General features: G+C 40.3%; 1 protein-coding gene across 8 annotated transcripts in view; it reads right to left on the reverse strand.

Moving 5' to 3' along the window:
* The window catches only part of KDM3A (lysine demethylase 3A), a 59,088-nt gene extending 48,740 nt beyond the window's left edge, over positions 1 to 10,348 (reverse strand). For 6 of the 8 annotated variants that reach the window (XM_036333896.1, XM_036333897.1, XM_036333894.1 and 3 more), the window contains exons 1-4: positions 10,204 to 10,347; positions 9,493 to 9,708; positions 2,813 to 2,968; positions 1,279 to 1,389 (exon numbers count right to left, since the gene is read on the reverse strand). In XM_036333896.1, coding sequence (XP_036189789.1) covers positions 1,279 to 1,389; positions 2,813 to 2,968; positions 9,493 to 9,678 — 453 coding nt within the window. In that variant the 5' untranslated portion in view covers positions 9,679 to 9,708; positions 10,204 to 10,347. Of the gene's footprint in view, positions 1 to 1,278; positions 1,390 to 2,812; positions 2,969 to 9,492; positions 9,709 to 10,203 lie in introns of all 8 variants that reach the window. The other 2 variants (XR_004971759.1, XM_036333898.1) reach the window with 1 other exon arrangement.
* Positions 10,349 to 25,259: the final 14,911 nt, after the last annotated feature.

A 25,259-nucleotide genomic window follows, 5' to 3' on the forward strand; every position in this document is an offset into this window, starting at 1 on the left:
GGTCACAACATTTTCATCAACTGATCAATATATAACCTTGTTTTATGTGTGTTTCTGTTGTAAGATAAGTTATTTAGCATATATTACTGCATTATTAGCCATGAACTCAAGACCAATAGCTTATTTAACACATGTATCTCTCCCTAAGACAAATCACAACCTTCCTGTACTTAGGAACACTAGATGAAACGTCAGCACTTCTTTTTTTTTTTTTAATTTTCACCTGAGGATATGTTTCTTGACTTCAGACAAAGAAAGGGACAGAGATAAAAAATAACATCTAGGTCAGAGAGAAATATTGATCAGGATCAAACCTGCAACCCTTTGGTGTACAGGATGGTGCTCCAACCAACTGAGCCACTGACCAGGGCCAGCACTACTTTTGAGGGCCATTTTAAAAAGGGAAATCATCAACAGAAAGCACCAAAATTCAGCACAAAGTATGTCTCGAAATAGGTTTTTTTACAATACGAGAGATGAAACAAGAAGGCAGAATACCACCTTACTTGACCTCAGCTGGGAACATGTGTCAAACAATTCAAATTTTTTGTCACTCTGGACATGTCTGTGAAAGCACCAAAGCATTGATTTTGGGGTTAGAAATATATTTTAGCAAGTAGGCAAATTCACAAATACAGAATCCATAGCTAATGAGGGCTAACATATTTGTGTATATATGTGTATATAGATATATGTACACACAGAATGATAGTCAATCTTTTAAAAAGTATTGTCCTATTGCCTAGGTGTTTCCCCCCCCCCCCCCCCCCACACCATTAATTATAGTACCTTTGTCCTTCCAATTTCATACAGTCGGCACTAACCCAATGACTGACACTGAGGGATAATGCCTAACAATTATCTGTTGATGGGATGGGTTCTTTTCTCTGTTAAGATATCTGAATTAGCCTTAGCCAGTTTGGCTGTGTATTTAGAACATCAGCTGGCGGACCAAAAGGTCTCAGGATTGATTCCCGGTCAAGGGCACGTTACCTCAGTTGCAGGCTCGATTTCCAGCCCCAGTTGGGGCATGTACAGAAGGCAACCAATCAATGTGTCTCTCACATCAATATTTCTCTCTCTTTTTCTCTGTCCTCCCCCATCCCTTTCACTCTCTCTAAAAAAAAAAATCAATGGAAAAAATATCCTCGTTTAGGATTAACAACAATAAAAAAGATACCTGAATTAGAGCAATCAACATCAGCATTTTAGTTCTCATGTTAAAGGACAATTTTATAAATTCTGTTTTTAGCATTTAATAATGTTTTTGTGTTATACCTGTATAGGCTTCAAAAGGTCTTTAGAAAGAAATACTCTCTGTTGATCTCCTAGAAAGCGAATGGAAGTTATGGATCCCAAGCCAGCTTTGTCCAACAGAGATTTGTATACCTAAAACAAAACAAAAGAAAACATTTTGGCATCATAACTGCTGTCAGCATAATTCTGGAAATGGGGAATGGTAATATTGCACACATGCAGGAAGAGAGAAAGCCATTAAGTTTTTTATTCACTGCAAGTATCTCATTAACAACTATTTATGCAACCACAACAAGAGCACACAATTTTTATCCAATCAATAATTTAAACCACATACACATTCGGGAGTTATTAACATACAAGTCTGGGCCCAGAGACACATGGCTTCCCCAAATTTTATGCAAAAAATTATGTGTGCATATATTTTCCTAGAGAGACAGGACCATATTTTTAGCAAATTCTTAATAGTTGGGAGAAAAAAAAAATACAAAAAGCAAAAGAGCAAAATACAACTTTAACTAAAACCTTGCATCTCTCAAAAATCTCTAAAAGCTGTTCTGACTCATGGGCAAACCTTCAATTTGCCAGCACAGCATAAAGGCCCTTCACAATCTAGTCAGCCTTTCAGTCATCTTCCGAGCCTTTCCACCTACCCAAATCTGCCCCTTCCACCTCACGCCCCAGCTCATGTCTCATAAAACCTCAAATGGCCTCTCCAAACATAGTAATAACTCTTTTCTTCTAACTTAATGATGTGGAAATGGCACAATCATATCCCGACTGTATCTTTAGAGCCAGAGAATATTATGACCCAGGGGGAAACTTAGAGGCCATGAGATCAAGACTGGAAACCCTTCCAGGAGCCAGGCAACAGCCATTATTCAGTTCTAAGAACTGCCACAAGGCTCAAGTTTTGCCATATCTTATGGTTTTTTTCAAAAGAAAGTAGAAATCTAGATTTTTAAGTGAACATTCCATATTCTTTTTCTTAAAATATGTTTTTATTGATTTTTAGAGAGAGAGGAAGGGAGACAGAGAAATAGAAACATCAATGAGAAACATCATCAAGTGGCTGCCTCCTGCATACCCCATACTGGGGATCGAGCCTGCAACCTGGCATGTGCCCTGACCAAGAATTGAACCAGTAACCTCCTGGTTCACAGGTCAAGGGTCAACCACTACACTCCACATTCTGAAAAACAGATAACTAATTTAAATTTTCTTAAAACACTGTGAGGGTCAAATCAAACAGATCTGTATGTCTGAGTATGTCTACTAGTTCCCGACCTTTGACCTTTGGCATTCCCCACATTACTTCCATCCCTAGTTTTCAAGTGAAGAAAATAAGGCCCAAGAAGGTAAGGGCCCAGAGCTCTTAGCAGGACTAACCAAAGACCGAGGATGCTCTTATGACTCATCTACACTGACATATATCTATATTATTATTTCCCAGAGGGCTGAATATAGGTATCACATATATATTTTTCTTGTTTCACTCATAATGGATGAAATGCCCTTTTCTCGTTGAGTTCAATAAGCCCAAGTTTTTACTCACTATCGCAGGCCACTGTACAATTCGTTCAGAAATTTCAGGACACTTTCGTTCCGCCAAAACCAAGTTATGCTCTACTAAAAATGCTCTTCTCAGAAGGCCGTAGACTTCTATCCATCTTCTCTTCCTCCAAGATTCCCCATCAAACTCCACACACACCTAGACAAACAGAATGGGGAAAAAGTAGATTTGATTAACAAAAATAAACAGAAAAAATGCTCAAGTTGAATTATACCCTTTTTATTCTACTCAAATATCTGAATGTACTGTTCCCCTTTCCTGCTCTTACTTTTCTTCACACAATAAACTATCCAGACATGGATCAAGCTCTGGCTCCCAAACCACTTTGGGAAGCAGAAATCAAGGGCTTTGAGGGCCAGTCCCTGCCCCCAAAGTTACCTCTCAGGAGCCCACAAAACACAGAACCCCCATGTAGAAGGTTCTTACATATGTTAATTTGACATCAGAGTTTAGAATTAAAGACAAATTTAAAAGAAGTCCTAATTGCTTAGCACTGTAACTCTATGTTGACATTGTGAGCTTAAGATGACTCCCCATGACCACAATCCACCACTTGCTTTTGAATTCCCCTGGTATCAGTGGGATTTAGCACAAGACCTAATAGATGGCACAGCCTCAGAAATCCCTTTCAATTGAATAAGCTGGGAAATTTACCCTAGCATCTAAGACTACTTTGCCAAATAGACAAACAAGTAATTGATAAATGACCCCAGAGTTTTCCAGGACTACCTCTAGCTTCTTATATGAAAGTTAAACTACAATGGAAATACCATTTTCCAAGTAATTGTGAAAATTTCTGCCTCAGACCTGCAAAATATGTTTTAACCCTAAAGCTAAAACCCTTACAATTTGTATATTCTAAGACATAAAAAAAAATTCACTCCAAAAGTGGGTCTCTCACCCAGAAATAGAAACATTCACAAAACCTTTAATTTGATATAAATCTATCAAAACACCCTAACTTACTTATTAACCCATTATGAACACGCTACCCCTTAATTTATTCTAAATTTTTAATGGGTCGGGGATTTTTTGTATTTTAATTTATATACAATAGACTTCCTCAATATTTGGTGTAATAGTCATTATTTGACTTAAAATTCTTCCTCTTACATTTTTTTATTTTTCATTTTTTTATTTCAAGTAATTAGTTAATCATTCTATAGCACTGTTCATAATTTCAGACAGTATCTCCCCTTTTAACCTTTAACTTAAAAAAAGTTTAGATAGCTTCCATTTATCTGTCAGGACCAAATTAAAAAATCCTTTTCTCAAAGAAGCCCAAGAGAGGCTTCCTTGCTAACTGTACTCAAAACACTGTACTTCTCCTTCCCAGCACTTACCCACATTTTGAATTATTGATTTGTGGTTACCTGATTGACATGTTATAAATTCTAATAGGTCGAAGTCTGTGTCAGCTTTTACTTACCACTGTGTTTCACTGGTATCAGTCCCAAGTCACTACTCAAAGACTTGCTGAATAAATTTCTCTCTGAATTAGGCTCTTATCTTCTGTTCTCTCACCCATTTAGAAGGGAGGAAGTTCCTAACTGACATACTGTTAGTCCCTATCCCAAACCTTCCCCAGTTTTATGGTCATCAATGAAATTGAAGACCTACCCCAAACCCCAGCCCCCCAACAACAAAATGTGCATCCCTAACTTCCCAAGCAACTTCTCCCAAGAAGCTGCCTGTCTTCTTCAAATGGCAGGCTTTTAACCTTGTAGTTATTAGAGAATAAGTGCAAATATGTCAATACTATTATGTGACAAGGCTCCATGGGCTCTCTCTTTGGTTCTATGTATTCCATCCATCACTATCACCAACCAAATGATCCTTTCACAGAGGTGGTCAAAGACTGCCCATCCTCCTTTATTTCTATTTTCCTAGCCACAGAATTCAGGTCCTCTGGTATCTCCTCTTCTGACCCATATCACATCAACCTCAAACCCAAGCTAGCTTTGGATGACAGTTTTCCCATCACAGTGGAACAAATTTCAGAAACAGCTCTGGTTTGCATCCCATCTATATTCAAGTTTTCTTAGAATGAATTTAGGAGCATAAAATAAAATATATAGGATTACAAAGGAAACCAATTAACCTACACCCCAGGTTAAGAACCCTTGCTTAGAGCAGATTTTTGTGTATGACCTGCTGCTCTCCCATACTGCCGGCAGTATTGGAATAAATGCTCATATGCTTTAAACAAACAAACCTTGCTTAAATCAAAGCTCTCTGAATCATGTTTTGATAGTTTAAAAATGAAAGTACTAACACCTACCCTTCACTGCATTGCTAGGTAGATTTTAAAGACAATTTATATAAAGTATCTGGCAAGGAGGCGAGGTAGTTTGAAAACCCCTGTGATAATTCAAATCTTAATTTATCTTAATTAATCTTAACTCCTTCAGTTAGGAATGGAGGAAAGAGGATCTTCAATATCATTATCTAACATATAACCCAAAATTTAGACAGGGTCTCTCTTTACATCCTAATTTTTGAATGAGTTGAAAATAAAATTTAGTTCCTTAAAAATAATTTAGTTTATGACTTTGGGAGTATTAGGTTGCATTGGTCAAAAATTAACATTAATTCTGGTTTGAAAAAAAGATGACTTAAAAAAAAATATATATATATATATAAAATGGTGTGGGGGTGTGTGGTTACAGTGGGAGTGGAAAGACATCTGTAATACTTTCAACAATAAAGATAAGTTAATATATATGTGTGTGTGTATTTGTGTATAAATGTGTGTATTTACATACATATAAAATGAACCCAACAGATTGTGAGTTTTCTTCAACATTCCTTCAAAAGTTTCCTATTAAAACCACGTAGATCTTTTATTTGTGTCTGAAGATTGAGTTATATACATATATGTATATAACTATAACATGTTATATATATGTACGTGTGTATATATATATACACGTATGTATATGTATATATGTATGTATGTGTGTGTGTGTATATATATATATATATATATATATATATATACACACATATATATCACCCCTCCTCCAAACGTCTCTTCTGCATAAATTTATATGAAATGACATACCAGTAAGAATTCAAATCCAGGGGGAACTAAAGTGACTTGATCAAGCTCCTACAAGCTGACAGATGTAACTAGTTTTCGTTCTTCAAATTGTGTTCTTTCCTCCATGTTCCCTTGGTGTATCTACAAAAATGTTATTTATGCTGTCTGACTCTAAAGGCCAAAAAGAGGTCTATTAATTATAATTCTTAACCTATCATTTCCAATATTGCTATTCCAGATAAAGACAATGTCACTGCTTCATTAGATTATTTCTCTAAACTGCTTTTCCATGTAGAGATAATAATTTTATGATTCCTTCATTTACTCATTCAAATATTTTGACAAACACTACACGCCAAGCAGTGTTCTAGGTACTAAGGATATAAAGGCCAGTACAGTGGGGCCTTGACTTACGAGTGTCCTGACTAACAAGTTTTTCGAGATACGAGCCGTCTCTCAGACAAAAGATTTTTTGCTTTGAGTTGCGAGCTAAAATTCGGGTTATGAGCCAGCTTCACATACCCCACCGTTAGCTGGCGCAGCGAACGTCACAGTGAACACCACAACATCAGCCCAGCATCACATGTCTCACTCATTCACTTTAATGATTTCACATATAATTTGAGTTACAAGTTCGGTAACGGAACGAATTAAACTCGTAAGTTAAGGCCCCACTGTAAAATAAAGTTTTCTAACTTCACTCTACCTGAATATTAAAATCTAGTGTTTAAGATCTGGAGACAAACTTGGGCAAGTTATTTAACTTCTTTAAGAGTCAATTTCTAACACTAAAATAATGTGATTTTACCATCTAGAATACTTGCGAGGGTTAAACAAAGTAGTATTTGCCATATAATAAGCATTTAAAGTTATTGCTTCTCCATCTGAACTTATTTGTAATGAACTAGTTACATTGTATCAAGTAAGTGACTTTGTTACAAAGTCTCTCTCAAGGTAAAACAATGTTACTAAGCCTTGACCACAATAATATCCTAACTAACTAACAGCAAATCAGTCTGGTTCTCAACCTTCCTAATGCCGCGACCCTTTAATACAGTTCCTCATGTTGTGGTGACCCCCAATTTCATTGTTACAAATTGAACATAATTAAAGCATAGTGATTAATCACAAAAACAATATGAAATTATATATGTGTTTTCTGATGGTCTTAGGCGACCCCTGTGAAAGGATCGTTCAACCCCCAAAGGGGTCGCGACCCACAGGTTGAGAATCGCTGGTCTAGACAAACCTGTACTTCTACTAATACTAAAAAGTTGGGCCAGTGCTTGAATTTCATTCATTCATATTCATTTCAGGCCCCAGTCCACCCCAAAATGAAATATCCCGAAACCCAAGTGTAAGTAAGGATGGTCAGTGACTCAGTTTAATTCCTGCCTACATCGCATCAAGTACAATTCGGCTCTATTGTTTTAAAATTCTATGTTTTTAAACTTGGCTCTAAACTTAAGCCAATTATTTCATCTTCTATCAACTAAGGAAGGTAGCAATAAGTCATAATTAGCATAAAGACATCAAGTAGATTTGTATCTTACATGAGACTCAGTTGTGAGGTCTGCAAGTAAAGCAAAAATCCAATATAAGTCAAAATTATTCTTGAATTAAAATTCCCTGCAGTCTCCAGTTCAGGCACCTTAGTTCAGTGGAAAAGACACACAGCATAACCTAGATTCAAATCCTCCTCCCTCCATCACTTAGTAACTCATTATGAAAGTCTAGACAAGACTTCTTTTCCTAATTCTATTTCCTCATTCTGAAAATGAAGATATCACCACCACCTCAAAGGCTGGAAGTTAGGGAGATGTGCAGATTTAAAAGTATACTCATAAAGGACCCTCCTAGATTGCCTTCCCAACCCAACAGGTACTCAGTCACCCAAACACCTAATCTCTCATCATCTTCAGAAAGAACTAAAAACTATAAAGTTTAAATAAAATGTGCCCATTCAAATCACAGAAAAACAAATGCACAAGATAAAGTTCTATTTGGCAGGTGAAGTAAACCACAACAACTATGACTGAAATCTAGTGCACAAAGCCCATTTTATGGAGAAATACTATTAGCTTAAAGCCAACAGGTTGACCATCTCTGCACCCCACTACATTATTTCTGTAACATCAAAACCTGGTTTGCTAGGAGTAAAACAGAGAAAATCCAGGATTATGATAATTAAGAGGGTGAACTCAGAAGGCAAAACTTCCTGGTTTAGAACACAGGCTGTCAACTCCTAGATATGTGACCTTAGGCAAAATACCTAATCTCCCCCAGCCCCAGAATTTCTATCCGTAAAATGGAGCAATATCAGTACCTACCTCCAAAGAACGGCTGTAAGGGGTAAATAAAATCATGGCTATGAAGTGCTCAGCATGATTCCTGGCACGTGGTTAAATGCTCACTGGTCACTCCTCCTTTTCAACATGAGACAAGGCTCACGACATAAACTTTAAAAATATATAACCACACACCCTTTTCCCACAACCCTTTGCAAGTAATTCAGGTTTGGGCATGCATGGTCCCCTTGAGAGTATTCAAATGAACGGTTTCAGAAAACATAGCCAACTGTCAATGCTAAAACTCGCTTCCCCTGTCTGAGCGGTTTCAAGAACCGGCAGCGATAATGAAATACCCATTGCCCAAGTTCAGAAATACTTTCTGTTCTGACAGTGCTTCTTCTTCCTTCACATCATCATCACTTCGCAGTCTTTGTTAGGGACCCCTTTTCAGTTATTTTTGCACAAAGGAGTCTTTGCTGGTACAAAGTAGTCACACCAATACTTCTATTAGGAAGTACAATCAGAATTCATCGCTTTTTGAAAAGATCTAACTGATAACGGTCCTGAGTGTGGTTCTGATGAAAACCCCCCGGCCGCACTTGTTGTCATAGATCTCCCGCCCCCTAACCACCAAGGTGGAATGAATGTTTCTAAACCATTCCCCCAGCACACCACGTCAGGGGCCGCTAGCTCCACCCACCCCTCCATATATGGTCTCTCCCACACGCCCCCGCAGGCTAATCAGCACCACCCGGAACCCGCTCCTCCCCGGAGCCACCATGAAAGGACAGATACCCACCCTCATCTGCATAATAGAACCAAGCTCCTCCCCCCAGGCCCCCCCCCCCCCCACACACACACAGACAGACACGCACACTTTTCATTTCTAACGGGACTAAAAGTTTAAGGAGTTGGGTGAAGACATGAAGAGGAACGAACGAACAAACAAAAAACCCACTGAAAGCACCTCCAAACACTAGCTTTAAATTCTCGATTCCAAACGTCACCCACTAGCCCAGCTTCACACTACCTACCTACCTACCACCACCACTCCCCCTCGGGAGACGGTACTCACTCACCCCGAATGGGGCACAGCGCTGGCAATGCCGAGACGTGTCTAGACAACCAATCCTAAAGCCCATGTTCAGACACCAGGGACTGGAGGCGAAACACACCTCGGCTCCACACAACCATTTCAAAACTTTCCAGGCCTCGTTTTTTCTGCAACCTTCCCGAGGCCAACTTTCTGATCGCCCTTCCCACAAAGGGGCAGCGAGCGGGGTGCTGCTGGCCGCGTCGGGGCGCAGACCGCCGGGGCCCAGTCTCACCTTCAGGTCCTTCTTGGTGACGTCCGTGTGGGAGACGGCGCGGATGGTCCCGGAGAGCCAGGGCCACTCGGCGACGCGCCCCACGTCCCAGCCGTCGTGGCCGCCGTCGCCGCGGTCGGCGGCGGACAGACTGAGGAATCGCTTCCCCACCAGCACCGGCCAACTTTCTGCGAGCGTGAGCACCATGGTTTCCACGCCTGCAGGAAGGGCTCCTCCCTGCAAAAGCACAAAAACAAAACGCCATGGGGGCGGCAGGTGGTCGGGGGCCAGCGAGAGGCGGGCGGGGGCGGAGGGAGGGGCCCGAACCCCGCTCGGAGGGCCAGACCCCAGACGGCGGCGGAGCGGAGCAGGACCCCCTCGCCGCCACCGCACCCTCTCCGCCCCCCCATCCCTCCCCCACAGCAAACACGGGCCCGGGCGCCGCGTGACCCTCTCGCTCTCCCAAGTTTCGCTTTTCTAAAACCTTAAACCTCAACGCAGAGAGAGTATGGGGAGAAATACTGGCGGCTCAAGCGGGTCTTTTAAAGTGATCGTCCCCCTCCTAGAAAGGAAGAGGCCCCGATGCCGAGCCCTGTCCCAGCCGGCCGAGTGCCCCCACGGTTCCGCACTTGCCCCGCCCCGACACCCCGCTTCCCGAACGCCCATCCCCGGGTGCCCCTCGCCCCCGCCCGCGGCGCACGGGCGGCAGGGCCGCGGGGTCGATCCCCTCACCTTTCTCGCTCTGCTCCTCGCAGCCGAGGCCGCGGCACCCTCACCCCGCCTCCCTGAGTCACCCGCGGCTGCCGCTGTTTCCAACCAGCCAGCCGACTCCAGCTCTGACTTGGTTCAAGAGCTCTCACAAGACACGCACTGCCTCCCCGGCCCGCCCCCTCGGAGCCGCTGCCGCCGCTGATTGGCTCAGCCAGCAGAGCTGAGCGAGGCTCGTGGGGACAGAGCCGACCGCTATTGGCCCGCGTGGCCGGGGCGGGGCTAGAGGAAAAAACAATTCCTTGGCTGCCTCCTCCCTCTGCCCTCCCCCTTCCGACTCCCGGACGACCCCCCATTAGGTTAAAGTACACACAACGTAAGCGAGGGATCCCTCCGCCACAGCCATTCTTCTCAGTGGTTGCCTCACGGAACGCAAAAAAGTCCAGCGAAATCGGTTATCAACTTTAGGGCCCAGAGAGGAATATTGCAGTGGTGCACAGAAAAGACCGAATGGCGGACCCGGGCTATAAGCGCCTATTGTATGTGCTCCTCAAGTGCACAGGCTGTCGACCAAAGGTGGGCTTTCTACTTGGCGGAGGAATCTCACAGGAAAGGAGTGAAGGCGGTGCAGAGCCCGTGGGGGAGGAAAGAGACGGAACGTGCGGTTTCAGGCGTACTCAACTGGAGGGTGGAGCGACAGTGCTCAGGGGGCTCCTGCGCAGGCGCCTCGCGCAGCGGAGGCCGGAGCTGGGCGAAATGGCCGCCGGAGGCGCAGGCGCACGTGGTGCGGATCATGGAATGTCTAGAGTTCGCCATTTTGAAAGAAAAATGAAGAAAGGCCTGGAGTCCCGGGGAAATGACCTTCCTTAAATCTAGAGCAAAGGAGGCCATTCAGTACCATGCAGAATGGGATTTTTTTTTTAACGTAAAGGAAGAATGGAAAGATATCCTGAGACTTATAAATTGAAAAACTAGATTAAGACCGTAAATTATGAAGAGTCTGTGACTTTGAAGGACAGAGGAGGTGAGAAGTGATGGTGTGATTTGGAAGTTGAGTTTTTTTGGTTGAATGAAGAAGAAATAAAATGAAGGACTTGAAGATCTCTTCCTTTATCAAGGCTGGTACTTGACATGGCATCCCATTTAATCCTTAAGCTAATGAGTGAAGAACTTATGAAGTGTGAAAACTGAGAATCAGAAAAACTTCAGAAGTGTATTCGAGAGATTATAGATGCAAGTTAACTCCAGGTATTGCTTTTAAACGTGTCAGTTCAGAATGGTTTATATTAGTTTTTTTTAACGAAGAACAAACACTGAAGAATTAAATTGGATTTATAATTTGCAGACCATTCTAAAGGAAGACAGGGAGCAAAGACAACCTATCCAGTCCAACACAAGTAGAAAAATGGAAACAAGAAAAGGAAAACAGAAGTATGGTAAATAGAAGAAAATAAAATTAAAGGAATAAGTCCAACCATTATTTACAATAAATATAAATTGGTTAATTTTACTCATAAGTTAAAAGACAATGGATTTTTTAAAAATCAGCTACAAATTAACTCCAAGCAAACTCCAACAGCACGGAAAACTTGAAAATTTTGGGCTAAGGTATTTTCAAATCAAATGGTAATGGGAGGAAAGCAATATAGTGATATTAACATAATTGAAAACAAAAGCATCAAAAGAGAAAATAATTTGTGTTAAGAAAGGAAAAAGTCCATGAAGATAACTCTTGATCTATTAGGACCCTGAAAACATAGCCTAGCCTAAGCTAAGGCTAAACTATTACAACTACGAGGAAATTTTGACAATATGTAGTCAGAGTAGAAAATATAAATATGTCTATCCCAGAAATAAGCACATCAGAGAGATTTTTAAAATAAAGAGTATGGAGACCTTAGATTATATAATTATTCATTTGAAAAAAAGTCTCTAGGTACAAGTTCTACCAAACTTCACAGAACATATAATTCCTATATTATATTTATGGTTTCAGAATTTAGGAAAGTTGTGAAGAGATCCAAAGCATTTTATGAAACTTGCAAAACTCTGTTACCAAATCTGAACTAGGAAAATACAAAAAAGGACAACTATATTTCAATGACTCTTAGGAATTAAGATGGCAAATTCTTATATAAAATATCAGCAAATTAAACCTAGCAGTATATTTTTAAAACAATCACCATGATTATAATTAGAATTATCATATGAATACAGGGATACTTCCAGATTAGAAAATTACTATAATTTACCACAACAGCTTAAAATAAAAAAAATATGAACATTTAGTAGAGGCTATTGAACATTGAGCTACCTAGGAAATGTGCCCTCAACCAGAAACAAACTTGGGACTCTATAGTCCGAGGGCTGACCCTCAATCCACTGAGCCAAACTAGGTAAGGTCATATGTTACTTTTGAAATTTAAAGTTAATATTAAAATCCTATGAATGAAATAAACTACACTAACACTCAAGAACATTCAAAACAATTTATTAGAACTAATACAAGAGCCAAGAAAGTGGTACAATAAAAGATCAACAAACCAAAGTCAAAAGAATTCCTATCCCATAATTTCAATTAAAGCACCTAATAGTTAAATGTTAAAATATGGAAGCACAATAGAAAAAAGAAACCATTTATGATCATAAAACTACAGAAACTACCTAAGGAAAAAAACCATAAAATAAAACATATATGAAAAATACTATAAAACTTTATTGACAGGCATAAAACAAAATTTTAAAATTCTGTCTCCTTATAAAAGATATAATTTCTTCTCAAATTAAACTACAATTTCAATGAGTGAAAAAATCAAAATATAAGTATATAAATAGTTAAGAGAATACAGGATCATGTATATATAAAAATAAGTTTATGATTAACACACCATTTGAATAATAAGCTAGTCAATATATATTCTGGGGTCTATTGGTTATCTATTAGGGAAAAAATAACAAAGTCAGATCCCTACATCAACATTCACAATAATAAGTTATGGGTGAATCAAAGAACTAAATATAAAATATCTGGTAAAATATTTTAAGGTTCCTTTCCCCTTTCCTTTCTCTTTTGCTTTTCAAAAACTTCCTCTTCCTCTTCCTCTTTCAGTCCTAAAGCCATTAGGTACAGTGATGGCGAACCTTTTGAGCTTGGCGTGTCAGCATTTTGAAAAACCCTAACTTAACTCTGGTGCCGTGTCACATATAGAAATTTTTTGATATTTGCAACCATAGTAAAACAAAGATTTATATTTTTGATATTTATTTTACATATTTAAATGCCATTTAACAAAGAAAAATCAACCAAAAAAATGAGTTCGCCTGTCACCTCTGACACGCGTGTCATAGGTTCGCCATCACTGCTAGGATTACAGAGCAAAATAGGTTTCGTCAGGAGATGCTGCCTGGCATGGAATGTTTGAGCTCAAAAAAATAGTAGTCGCCTGGCAGGGAGCGTCAGAGCCCAAGTGGGGTGAGAAGAATAGGCACACAGAAGGTCAACCCAGCACTGGATATCTAGAGCCCAAGTGAGGTAAGAAGGGCACCGGTGAATGGCGGCGGCCTACTGTGGAATGGTAGAGATGGGCCAGAGTGAAGACACTGCCCACATGGGAGGTGTGGGAGGAAGCCTGGCATGGGGCCTATGAGCTTGAGGAGTGTGAGGAGAGTATTCATGCAGGGACCAGCAGAGGACACTGAAAAGACAAAGATAGATCTTAGAAGGAGAATTAGGGGAGAGGTGCATCCCAGAAACAAAGCAGGAGAGAATTTCAATTTGGAGAACCATACAGAGAGGTCAAAGGATACACTGAGGTCAAGGCAGGTAGAGGACTGAGCAGCAGGATACTGACTCTTCCAACAAATGTATGTTAGCCTGGGGGTGTTACCAGAACTCGTTTCTACTGGATAGTAAAAACTGTTATCCAAGCTCCCCATGTACATTTCAGTCAAAATCCTGCCACTAACTGAGTTTCCTTTTATCCCATGGGACCTCAGAAGTTTCCAAAGTCTTTAAGAAAGTTAGCAACTAGAAATTTGGAATAATTTTGGACCTTTGATTCCTCAACTGCAAAACAATTCAAGTACAATATTTTCCGTCTAAATCTGCTTCCCTTAAATAGCACAAAATGGTGTTTGGTGTGAAAACTTAAATGTCTTATGCTATTTCTGTTAATGCTGTGCACCTGTGACAATGAAGCAAGCAGAGCATCGGCTTCTTCTTTTTCTTTATACACTTTATCTGTTGAAAGTAATTAACATCCAGAGAAAAGCACAGATCTTAACTGAACAGTTTCATCCGTTTTATAAGAACGTACATCCCCGAAATCCACATCCATAAAAGGACAGAGCAGGGCCTTAGCCGGTTTGGCTCAGTGGATAGAGTGTCAGTCCATGGACTGAAGGGTCCCGGGTTTGATTCTGGTCAAGGGCACATGCCTCAGTTGCAGACTTGATCCCTGGCCCTGGTCAGGGCAACCAATCAATGTGATTCTCGCACATGGATGTTTCTCTCTCTCTGTCTCTCCCCCACCCCTCCACTCTCTCTAAAAATCAATGGAAAAACATCTGCAGGTGAGGGCAAACAAAAAAAGATATAGAACAGGGGTCAGCCATAGCCCACAGGCCAAATCTGGCCCAGCACCTAATTCTCTACAGACTGTGAAGGATGGTTTTTACATTTTTTAATGTTTGAAAAGAAACCCAGAAGAAGAACATTTTGTGACTATAAAAATTATACAAAATTCAAATTTCAGTGCCTATAAATAAAATTAGAACATAGCTACACCTATTTGTTTATGTTTTATCTCTGGATAATTTCATATTATAATGGTAAAATTGAATAGTTATAACAGGGATAGTATGTCCCTCAAAGCCTAAAGTATTTACTCTCCATCCCCTTACAGAAAAGGTTCACCAAACCCTGATAGAGAACCTTCCATCATGCCTGAATGTTCCTGCTTCTTTCTAGTCAATACCATTGCCCACAGCAATCATTTTTTCCATTTCTATCACCATAAATTGGCTTTGCCTATTCTTGCATTTTATTTAAACAACATAATACAGGTTTTACTCTTTTGTATTTAGTTTCCTTTACTCAGCATGTTTTCAAGATTATATCATTAAGATGTTTATTCCCTTTCGTTGCTAGGTAGTATTCCATTGCCTAAATGTACCATAGTTTGTATATCCACGCTCTGTTGATGGATACCTGAACTGTTTTTCAGTTCTTGACTATTATGAATAATATAATTATGAATATATTTGAATTTGTCTACTATCTTAGTGTTTATTTGTCTTATCTGTTCTGTCTTTTTTAAAAATATATTTTATTGATTTTTTACAGAGAGGAAGGGAGAAGGATAGAGAGTTAGAAACATCGATCAGCTGCCTCCTGCACACACCCCACTGGGGATGTGTCTGCAACCAAGGTACATGTCCTTGACCAGAATCAAACCTGGGACCCTTGAGTTCGCAGGCCGACACTCTATCCACTGAGCCAAACCAGTTAGGGCTGTTCTGTCTTTATATTTTTACCACTTTAACTCTTTTTCTAGTTTTCATTCCTTTCTATAAAGCCAGATTTCTATACAATTTAATTTCCCTTCAGCTTATTGAACTTTTAAAAGTAGATTAACAATTTACTCAGTAATTAGATGGCATAAACACCAATAAAAATAATAACCTGATAATGCTAAATGAGCAATTTTGCCCATTGATAACACTAAGCCAAGACTTTGATATTTGTATTACAATTGTAATACAAATAAATGATATAATTATATATATATATATATGGCTAATATGCAAAATGTCCCCTTGGGAGTTTGACTGGGAGACTGGGAGTTCTCGTTGCTTGCTATGACATGTGCCCTGATCGCTGGCCAGGCCTAGGGACCCTACCCATCCAAGAATTTCATGCACTGGGCCTCTACTACAAGAATAAACTCTGTTTCACATACAAGTGTAAACCTACTTTTGCCAACCCCTATATATTCCACTCATATGCACTACATGTGTCATGTATGTGATTTGATCAACAAAAAGAAAATGTGTACACAATGTCAAGGGCTTTATTTTTTGTTTTTAAGAGCAGCTCAATGATTTAGGGAGGTAATTATACAATACAGAGAAAAATAGGGGGAAAATATAAAATGGCACATAGCACCAATGTCAGGACTCATCTCATTATGCTTTTAACTAAGGATATCGTTAATCTTTGTGTTATTCACTTTGCTTTAGACTCACGCAGTGGTTCTCAACCTTCCTAATGCTGTGACCCTTTAATACAGTTCCTCATGTAGTGGTGACCCCCAACCATAAAATTATTTTCATTGCTACTTCATAACTGTAATGTTGCTACTGTTATGAATCGTAATGTAAATATCTGATATGCAGGATATATTTTCAGGGGTCGCGACCCACAGGTTGAGAACTGCTGCGAGCATACATTAAGCCATCAATTTAACTTGAGATATATGCACAATACACATACAATTGTATGAAAAAGAACACTTTTCATAAGTAACATTACATTTTTAAATACTGGAAACTGAATATCAGATGCTGATTTCTATTTTGACTTAATGGAACCAGAGAAGAGCATTCAACTAGTGATGGTTATACTGATGATAAAGCTCTTAAATACATATGTGTTCCTCTCTCTTTGTGCTTATACAGGCTATACAATGTCCTGAGAGGATTCATTATGAGGAAAATGTCAATCTCAGCTTTAAGACCTTACTGTGGAAGAAATGAATGAGAAAGCAAATTGGAAGGCAAGACTTCACCTTTGTTTTTAAGTGAGTAATCTTAATTTTTCTTATTAAAAAGTTCAATTCAGTTTATTATAAATTTATCTAAACCATTCATTTTCACAGCTTTCCAGTAGAGTTCAGCATGTCTTTTATACCAATTAATTTCTTTTAGTAAACCTTGCAATCAGGTCGGCTGCTAAGCAACAGGCAGCGGCGGCAAAAAAAACCCAGCAGGCCGGATAAATGTTTTCGGTGGGCCGCATGTGGCCCGCGGGCCATAGTTTGAGGACCCCTGCTCACTATGATACTATAATGATACTATAACATGTCATCATACAATATCATATACATTGTGCATCTAATGTACAACTAACTCCCAGATTGAGTTGTAATTTAAACTATGGACTTTGGGTGATAGTGACTCATCTGTGTGGATTCCTCAATTGTAACAAATGTATCTCTCTGATGGGGATGTTGCTAATGGGGGAGGCTGTGAACAGAAGGTATAAGGGAAATAAGTCTCTGTACCTTCCTCTCAATTTTGCTGTGAACCTAAAAGTGATCTAAAATAAAGTCTTAAAAAATACTTTTCACATAACCCCACCAGAGTGGTCCTCCTGAAGTGGCTATAGCAAAAATCCTTCAGTGACCAGAAAGAACAACCAAAAAAAGGCATTTGAGGTTCTTCATGCCTCCCTTCACTTGCCACTTGCATATACTTCACAAAGTTATCCACCTGGTATTTCCAGTACCTACCTGGCACTGTACCTCCCTATTGCAATATTATTGGCTATATTCTCCATGCTGTACTTCACATCCCTATGAATATTGTGTACTACCAATTTGCACTTCACCTTTTTCACCCAGCCCCTCAACCCCCTCTCCTCTGGCAACCGTTTTTCAGTTCTCTGTTTCTGGAGCTTACATGCTCATAGAGAGATGGTGGGAAATAAGTTAATAAATTATGCAGACTCTCAAAACATGATGAGTGCTCTGGAGAAAAAGGAAGCTAGAATAGGATCCCGAGTAAGAAGGTGATACCTGGACAAAGACCTGAGGATGTGAGGGAACAAGCCACGTGGGTAACTGAGGAGCGGTCAGCAAGCACCATAGGGAGGGGTGTGCCTGCCGCGTCCCGAGTCCCGTGGAGGCCAGAGGCTGCAGAGGGTGAGTGGTGAGGAATGAGGCCGACGGGTAGCAGAAGGCCAGCGCCGGTCCTTGCAGGCCCTGTGAGCACGTTGGGTCTTCATCTAAGTGTAATGTGAAGCCACTGGAAGGTGTTTAGACAAGAGGAAGATGGTCTGACATATGTTTGTCCCGGATCCCCCTCGGAGCAAGAGCGGAAATTGGGGTCCCAGTTAGGAGGCTGTTGCAGTGGTTCAGGTGAGCAATGGAGGTGGCAGTGGAGGTGGAGCCAGGCAGTCGGATTATAGGTGTATTTTGAAGGCTTTGCTGATGGATTGGATATGAGGTGTGAGAGAAAGAGAAGAGTCAGGGATGCAACTCTGCTGATATAACCCCCCCCATTTCACACAGGGACCTTACTCAAAGATGCTCTTCATGACTGACTCGCCCTACGTGACTGTGCTCACTTGTGTGGTTCACCACAAAGTCTAGTTCCACGAGAATCTGAGCCTGACAGTGCCGACTGCGGCATCTTTCAGTCACTGAGCCGTGCTTTGTACCCTCTTAGCATGACCCCCAAGAAGCACGTGCTTTCGGTGCTTACGTGCTACAGCTATTTTGAAATACATAACTGGTTCTTTTATCCTCCCTGAGATTTCCCCCATTCTCCTTCCTTTATGTCAGCCCCCACTCCCACACTGTTGAACTCAGAGTAACATACTCAAATTATTTCTTGAGCTTGCCATCTGCTGCCAGGATCCTGACAGATAAAATTATGTTCCTTAATAAAAAGAAAGAAGGAAGGAAGGAAGGAAAGGAGGAAGGAAGGGAGGGAGAGAATAAGAGGGAGGGAGGAAGAGAGGGAGAAAGAGGTACAGGTATAATTGTCACCTGTCCAATTTGGTACTAGTACATCATAGATGTACTAATGCCAATTGGTATTGGTCAAATTATAAGTATCCAGAGGAAATAATCTCTTTTTAAAATTCTCTTGCATTTTTTTCTTTATTGATTAAGTTATTACGGATGTGTCCTTATCCCCCTCATTGCCCCCCGACCCCCACCCCACATTCATGTCCTCACCCCCCTGAAGAAATAATCTCTTAACAATCAAATTTACAAACCCCAGTAATGACAAACCTAATGGCAAATCCCCCTTATTTTCTTGCACAGTTCTCTCTACTTACATTGTGTCCCTGTGATGTATGTGGAGAGCACCACCTCTCTGTCATATGTGCTGGCACAGATAGCTAGTTGTTTCTGCTTATCTGTTATTCTCTCTTTTAGTAATGAATCCCCACGTTTTAGCTGGGCACAGTCACCCAGCTGAAGATGACATTTCTGAGCCCTCTCTGTGACTGGATGTGGCCTGTGACTAGGTGTTGGCTAATGGGAAACAGTAGGTGCACCTCCAGGCACATGACTCTCACGCCTCCTCTCCCTCCTGCTGGATGGCATATTGTATACGGTGACCCATGGTCCCAATTTGGACGGGTTCCTGAAATTCAGGGCTTTCTGAGCTAAAACTGGGAAGTCTTCGGAAAACTGGGATGAGTTGGTCACTCAAAATGTGAATGTGATGGTAGAGACTGGAGTATCTATTTTGGAAGCTGTGAAGGACAGGAAGAGTCTGGTTCCTGGTCCCATGACTCTTAAATAATTGAAAAACAAGCTTTTATTTTGTTCAGGCTATTGTTATTTTGGCTTCTTTTACAACAACTAGAAACCTGTAGATGTTTATTTCCATCTATATATTTTCTCTTTCAAATTCTCTTCTCCTCTTTTATCATTTATTTTTTTTAAAGCACATACCAGGAAATTACAATTTTATTTTTTACAATATATTTTATTGATTTTTTACAGAGTGGAAGGGAGAGGGATAGAGAGTTAGAAACATTGATGAGAGAGAAAAATCGATCAGCTGCCTCCTGCATGCTCTGCACTGGGGATGTGCCCACAACCAAGGTACATGCCCTTGACTGGAATCGAACCTGGGACGTTCTATCCACTGAGCCAAACCACTTAGGGCATTTTTTTTTTTTAATCCTTACCTGAGGATATTTCTCCATTGATTTTTAGAGAGAGTGAGAGAGAGAGAGAAAGACAGAGAGGAATATCAAGGTGAGAAAAACACATTGACTGGTTGCCTCCTGCACGAGCCCTGACCAGGGCCTGGGCCAGGGAGGAGCCCGAAACCTAGGCATGTGCCCTTGCCTGGAATTGAACCAGGAGCCCTTTGGTCCACAGGCCAATGCTCTAACCACTGGGAAAAATGGCTACAGCACTCTTTCATCATCTTTTTGAGAGCTCTTACTTCCAACTAAAATATGGTAATGATTTTGTTGAATTTACCTAAGTTTTATTTATGTTGTATTTTTTAAAAGATAGCCCATTAAACATAATTACCATGTAGTCCTGGAATTCAGCTCCTAGGTATACCCTCAAAAGAATGAAAAACAAGTAGATGAATGTTCATAGCAGCAACATTCAAATAGCCAAAAGTTGGAAATAATCCAACGTCCATCAACTGATAAATGGATAAGTCCATGTGGTATAACTATACAATGGAATATTACTTGCTCACAAAAAACAGTGAAACACTGATACATGCTACATGTACGGACCTTGAAAACATTGTGCTAAGTGAAGGAAGACAGACACAAAAAGTCACATGTTATATGATTGCATTTATATGAAATACCTAGAATATGACAGTCTATAGAGATTTCTATACCAAAGTAGATTAGTGGTCGCCAGGGGTTAGGGAAGGGGGAAATGGGAGTGACTAATAGGTATGAGTTTCCTTTTACAATGATTAAAATGTTCTGGAACTAGATTGTGGTGATGGTTTAAGAGCATCATAGATGTACTAATGCCACTGCATTGTAAACTTTAAGGTGGTTAAGATGGTGAATTTTATGCTATGTGAATTTGCCCTCTCTCTCTCTCTCTCTCTCTCTCTCTCTCTCTCTCTCTCTCTGTCACACACACACACACACACACACACACACACACACACACACACACACACATGCCCCTATGTAAGTGAAGCTGAAAAAGTGTAGGAAGCTGGTTGAGTTTTCTTTTTTCTTTTTCTTTTAATTTTAATGTTTTATTTTTTTATTGCTTAAAGTATTACAAAGGGTATTACATATGTCTCCTTTTCTTTCTTCTTCCAATGGGTTCTTCTCCCTGTTTTCCCTGTGTTGTGACTTCCTAGAGAGCTGGGGCAGTTACATGCCCAGGGCATAGTGTCCCCTTGGCATTCACAACAAATCGCTGGTCCTCACTCCTCTATTCCCTTGGGAGGAAGGTTCTCTGTTTGCCATTGGACTGAGCATTAGGTCAAAAATCAGGGGCAGCATTCTCAACTGTAGAAGGCTGTCGTGACAGATGGTCCTCTGAGGCAGATCCGAATAATTTTCCCCTAGTAAGAGTTAGGGCTTAAAGACATAATGCACTTTAGCTTAGATACTTGGCTAATCCTTATAGAAAATGTGGTCGATAGAATGACTGCCTAAAGATATTCTTGTCCTGATCTCCAGAACCTGTAAATATGTTACCTCACATAGCAAAGGGACTTTGCAGATAGGATTAAATTAAGGATTTTGAGATGTGATTATCCTGGATTATTTGAGTGGACCTGATATGATCACAAGAGTTCCTAGATGGAGGCAGGAGGGATCAGAGAGATGTAATGACGAAAGAGAGAGAGAGAGAGAGAGAGAGAGAGAGAGAGAGAGAGAGAGAGAGAGAGATGAGAGAGAGATGAGAGAGAAAAAAATTTAAGTGCTATCCTACTGCTTTTGAAAATGGAGCAGGAAGGGGCACAAGCCAAGGAAGTTGGGTGGCCTTTAGAAGCTGGCAAGGAAAGGAAACGGATTCTCCCCTACAGCCTCCAGAAGGAATTTAGCTCTGCTGACACTTTGATTTTAGAACTGTGAGCTCCAGAACTACAAAATAGGAAATATGCGTTGTTTTAAGCCAAAAATAAAAAGCATGGCATGTTTGAACCTTTTCTGGTTCTCCTTCAATAATATAATGACACTTGCCAAAACCGGTTTGGCTCAGTGGATAGAGTGTTGGCCTGTGGACTGAAAGGTCCCAGGTTCGATTCCGGTCAAGGGCATGTACCTGGGTTGCAGGCACATCCCCAGTGGGAGATGTGCAGGAGGCAGCTGATCGATGTTTCTCTCTCATCGATGTTTCTAACTCTCTATCTCTCTCCCGTCCTCTCTGTGAAAAATCAATAAAATATATATATCAAAAAAAATAATAATATAATGACACCTTAAAAAATGTCTTTCCCTGCCTCGACCAGTATTGCTCAGTGGTTAGAGCGTCGGCCCATGCACCAAAGGCTCATGGGTTCGATTCCCGGTCAAGGGTACATACCTACATTTCAGGTGTGATCCCCAGCCCTGGTTGGGGCATGTGCGGGAGGCAGCCAATACAGGTGTCTTTCTCACATCTATGTTTCTTGCTCTCTCTTTCCTCTTTCTCTCTCCCCCCTTCCCTCCCTCCCTTCCACTCTCTCTGAAAAGCAATGGAAAAAATATCCTCAGGTGAGAATTAACAATAACAACAAATTTTTTCCTGTGCAGTTATAATGAAATTGGACTTTTTTTCTCCTAGTGAGCTAATAATAAAAAGACTATCCTTTGTTGATTTCTTATAATGTAATTTGTAAGCTTTATCTTGTGGTATCTTCAAAATAGCTTTATAAAATAGATAATCCTACTTTTCTCCTGAGAACCTTGAAGCTTTGACATGCCTAAGAACATGTAGCTAAGACGGGTGTGTCAGTCTGTCTTCAGAGCTGGTGTGTCCGTTTACCCCTGTCCTATACTGTTTGTGAACGCCAGTGTGAAAAGGTACCGGAATCTGCCATAGACCACTATGGACTGCTGCAGCTGCAGCTGCACATACAAGGGTGTGTGAGGGGCCTCCCGCAGCCCAGTTGGTTTGACAGATTTGGCTGCCAACTGCTTATTATCGAAGCATGGGTGTCTCCCTGGAACAGCCTTCAGGGGACTCCCAAAGGGGACTAAGGCCAGAGGACAGGGGTACTGCTCCCTTTCTCGGCCTTGGCCCTGGATCCCCTTTCTCCTCCCCGTGGGGCTGCTGCATCCCTAAATTCCTTCTTAAACACTCACCCTTGACTATTTTTCACGAGTACATTTTTCCTTATTAAGGTTAGTCTGAAATATATTTTTAAGATATTTTTATTGATTTCAGAGAGGAAGAGAGAGGGAGAGAGAGATAGAAACATCAATGATGAGAGAAAATCATTGATAGGCTGCCCCCCGCATGCTCCACACTGGGGATCGAGCTCACAACCTGGGCATGTGCCCCTGACCAGAATCAAACCTGGGACCCTTCAGTCCATAGGCCGATGCTCTGTCCACTGAGCCAAACTGGCTAGGGCAGTCTGAAATATTTTTAACTTTGACTTTTGTATTGTCTTAGTATGTTTTCTATTCTGATTTACTAGTATGTTGCTTTGAATTATTTTAAACAGTACTCTTAGTTTTACACCCTTCAAATCTTTATCAGTTTTGTAATTTTATCTTTTTAATATTTTCGTATGTTTTGCTTTGCATATTTCCTTTCAAACTTTTATTTTTTTGTACAATTATTTTTATTGATGAGGAGTAGTCCATTGTATGGATGTATAGTTAGGACGAAGGTCTCAAGGTCTGGGAAATTCTCAATGTTTTTGCAGTTATTCTTGCAAAAAGTTTCTTAGATGCAACTGTAAACAGGATTAGCTGGACAATAACTCAACTGATAAGTGTAGCCAACTGCAAAGAACAAATCAACATGTAATTGACCAAACAGTGTATATGAGCCATATGACTAAGCTCCCTGGGGGAGGCAGAGCTTTGGATATGAATCCTGTGACTGCAAGCAAATGAAACTACTTTGCACTCATTTTTGAGTAGAGACCCCAAGCTGTGAAACCCTTGAGGTTCAGTAACAGTATCAGAGTTTGTTTTTCCATTTTCCCATTGACAGGCATCTGAGAAATGTCCAGATGGGGCTATTATTAGTAAAGTGACTATGAACACTCATGTACAAGTCTATTAAACAGACACTCTGTCATCTCTCTTGGTAAACCTAGGAGCAGATGACTGAATTGTTGCTAGGGTGTATGTTTCACTTTATAAGAAACTTTTCTTTTAAATGCAATTTTAAAATATTTTATTTTTCTAACATTGTGTTTGATTTTTAATCTTTTTTCTGTTTTTCTCCCTTTAATCTTTTTTTTTTTTTTTTTGGAATAACTATTTTGTCTTCAATGTTTTTGATCTTCTAGTTTTACTTGTTTCAATCTTTTAAAAAATTCTTTACATTTTTAATTAATTAGCTTCCTTATTTTATTTATTTATAATTTCTATTCTTAAGCTTTTAGTTTCTCTTATTATCTGAACACATTATATTGGCTTTGGGATTTATTCATTCTTAAAGGACATTTGGTACTTTTTTGTTGGTATTTATGTTCATATTTGAATTTGTTTAATTCATTTGAACCATGATTCTTTTCCTCTCTTTTTCATTTTAGTCTTTATCGCCTTAAAAAGAAACTTCATCTTATCTACTTTTTCTTATTTGTCTACTTTTTACTCTTTGTTTTCAAAATGGTTATCAGGGAATTGGTGGGACTTTGAAAGCTTTGGCAAAAACTCTCACCATAAACTGGAGACATTTCTATCTGCTCTGGCTACAGCTGTCCCTCTGGTTTCTCTTTATAGATTTCACATGCTCCTAGCACTCAAAAGATTTTAAAAAATAAAAGTAAGCCGTAACCGGTTTGGCTCAGTGGATAGAGCGTTGGCCTGCGGACTCAAGGGTCCCAGGTTCGATTCCGGTCAAGGGCATGTACCTTGGTTGCAGGCACATCCCCCAGTGGGGGGTGTGCCGGAGGCAGCTGATCGATGTTTCTCTCTCATCGATGTTTCTAACTCTCTGTTCCTCTTCCTTCCTCTCTGTAAAAAATCAATAAAATATATTAAAAAAAATAAAAGTAAGAGAAACAAATTACCCCTGAAATGAATGCCCTTCTGGCTGTGGACAGCTTGCTGTGCATCAGCTGAAGGGTGTGGATGTATCAGACACCGTTACTGAGGCTGGGGAGCAGCATGTCAGGATGAAACCACAGAGGCAGAGCCGGAGCTGCACAAGGAGACAAGTGGTGGG

This window comes from Myotis myotis, unplaced genomic scaffold (assembly GCF_014108235.1).
Source record: "Myotis myotis isolate mMyoMyo1 unplaced genomic scaffold, mMyoMyo1.p scaffold_m19_p_14, whole genome shotgun sequence".
Taxonomy (NCBI): domain Eukaryota; kingdom Metazoa; phylum Chordata; class Mammalia; order Chiroptera; family Vespertilionidae; genus Myotis; species Myotis myotis.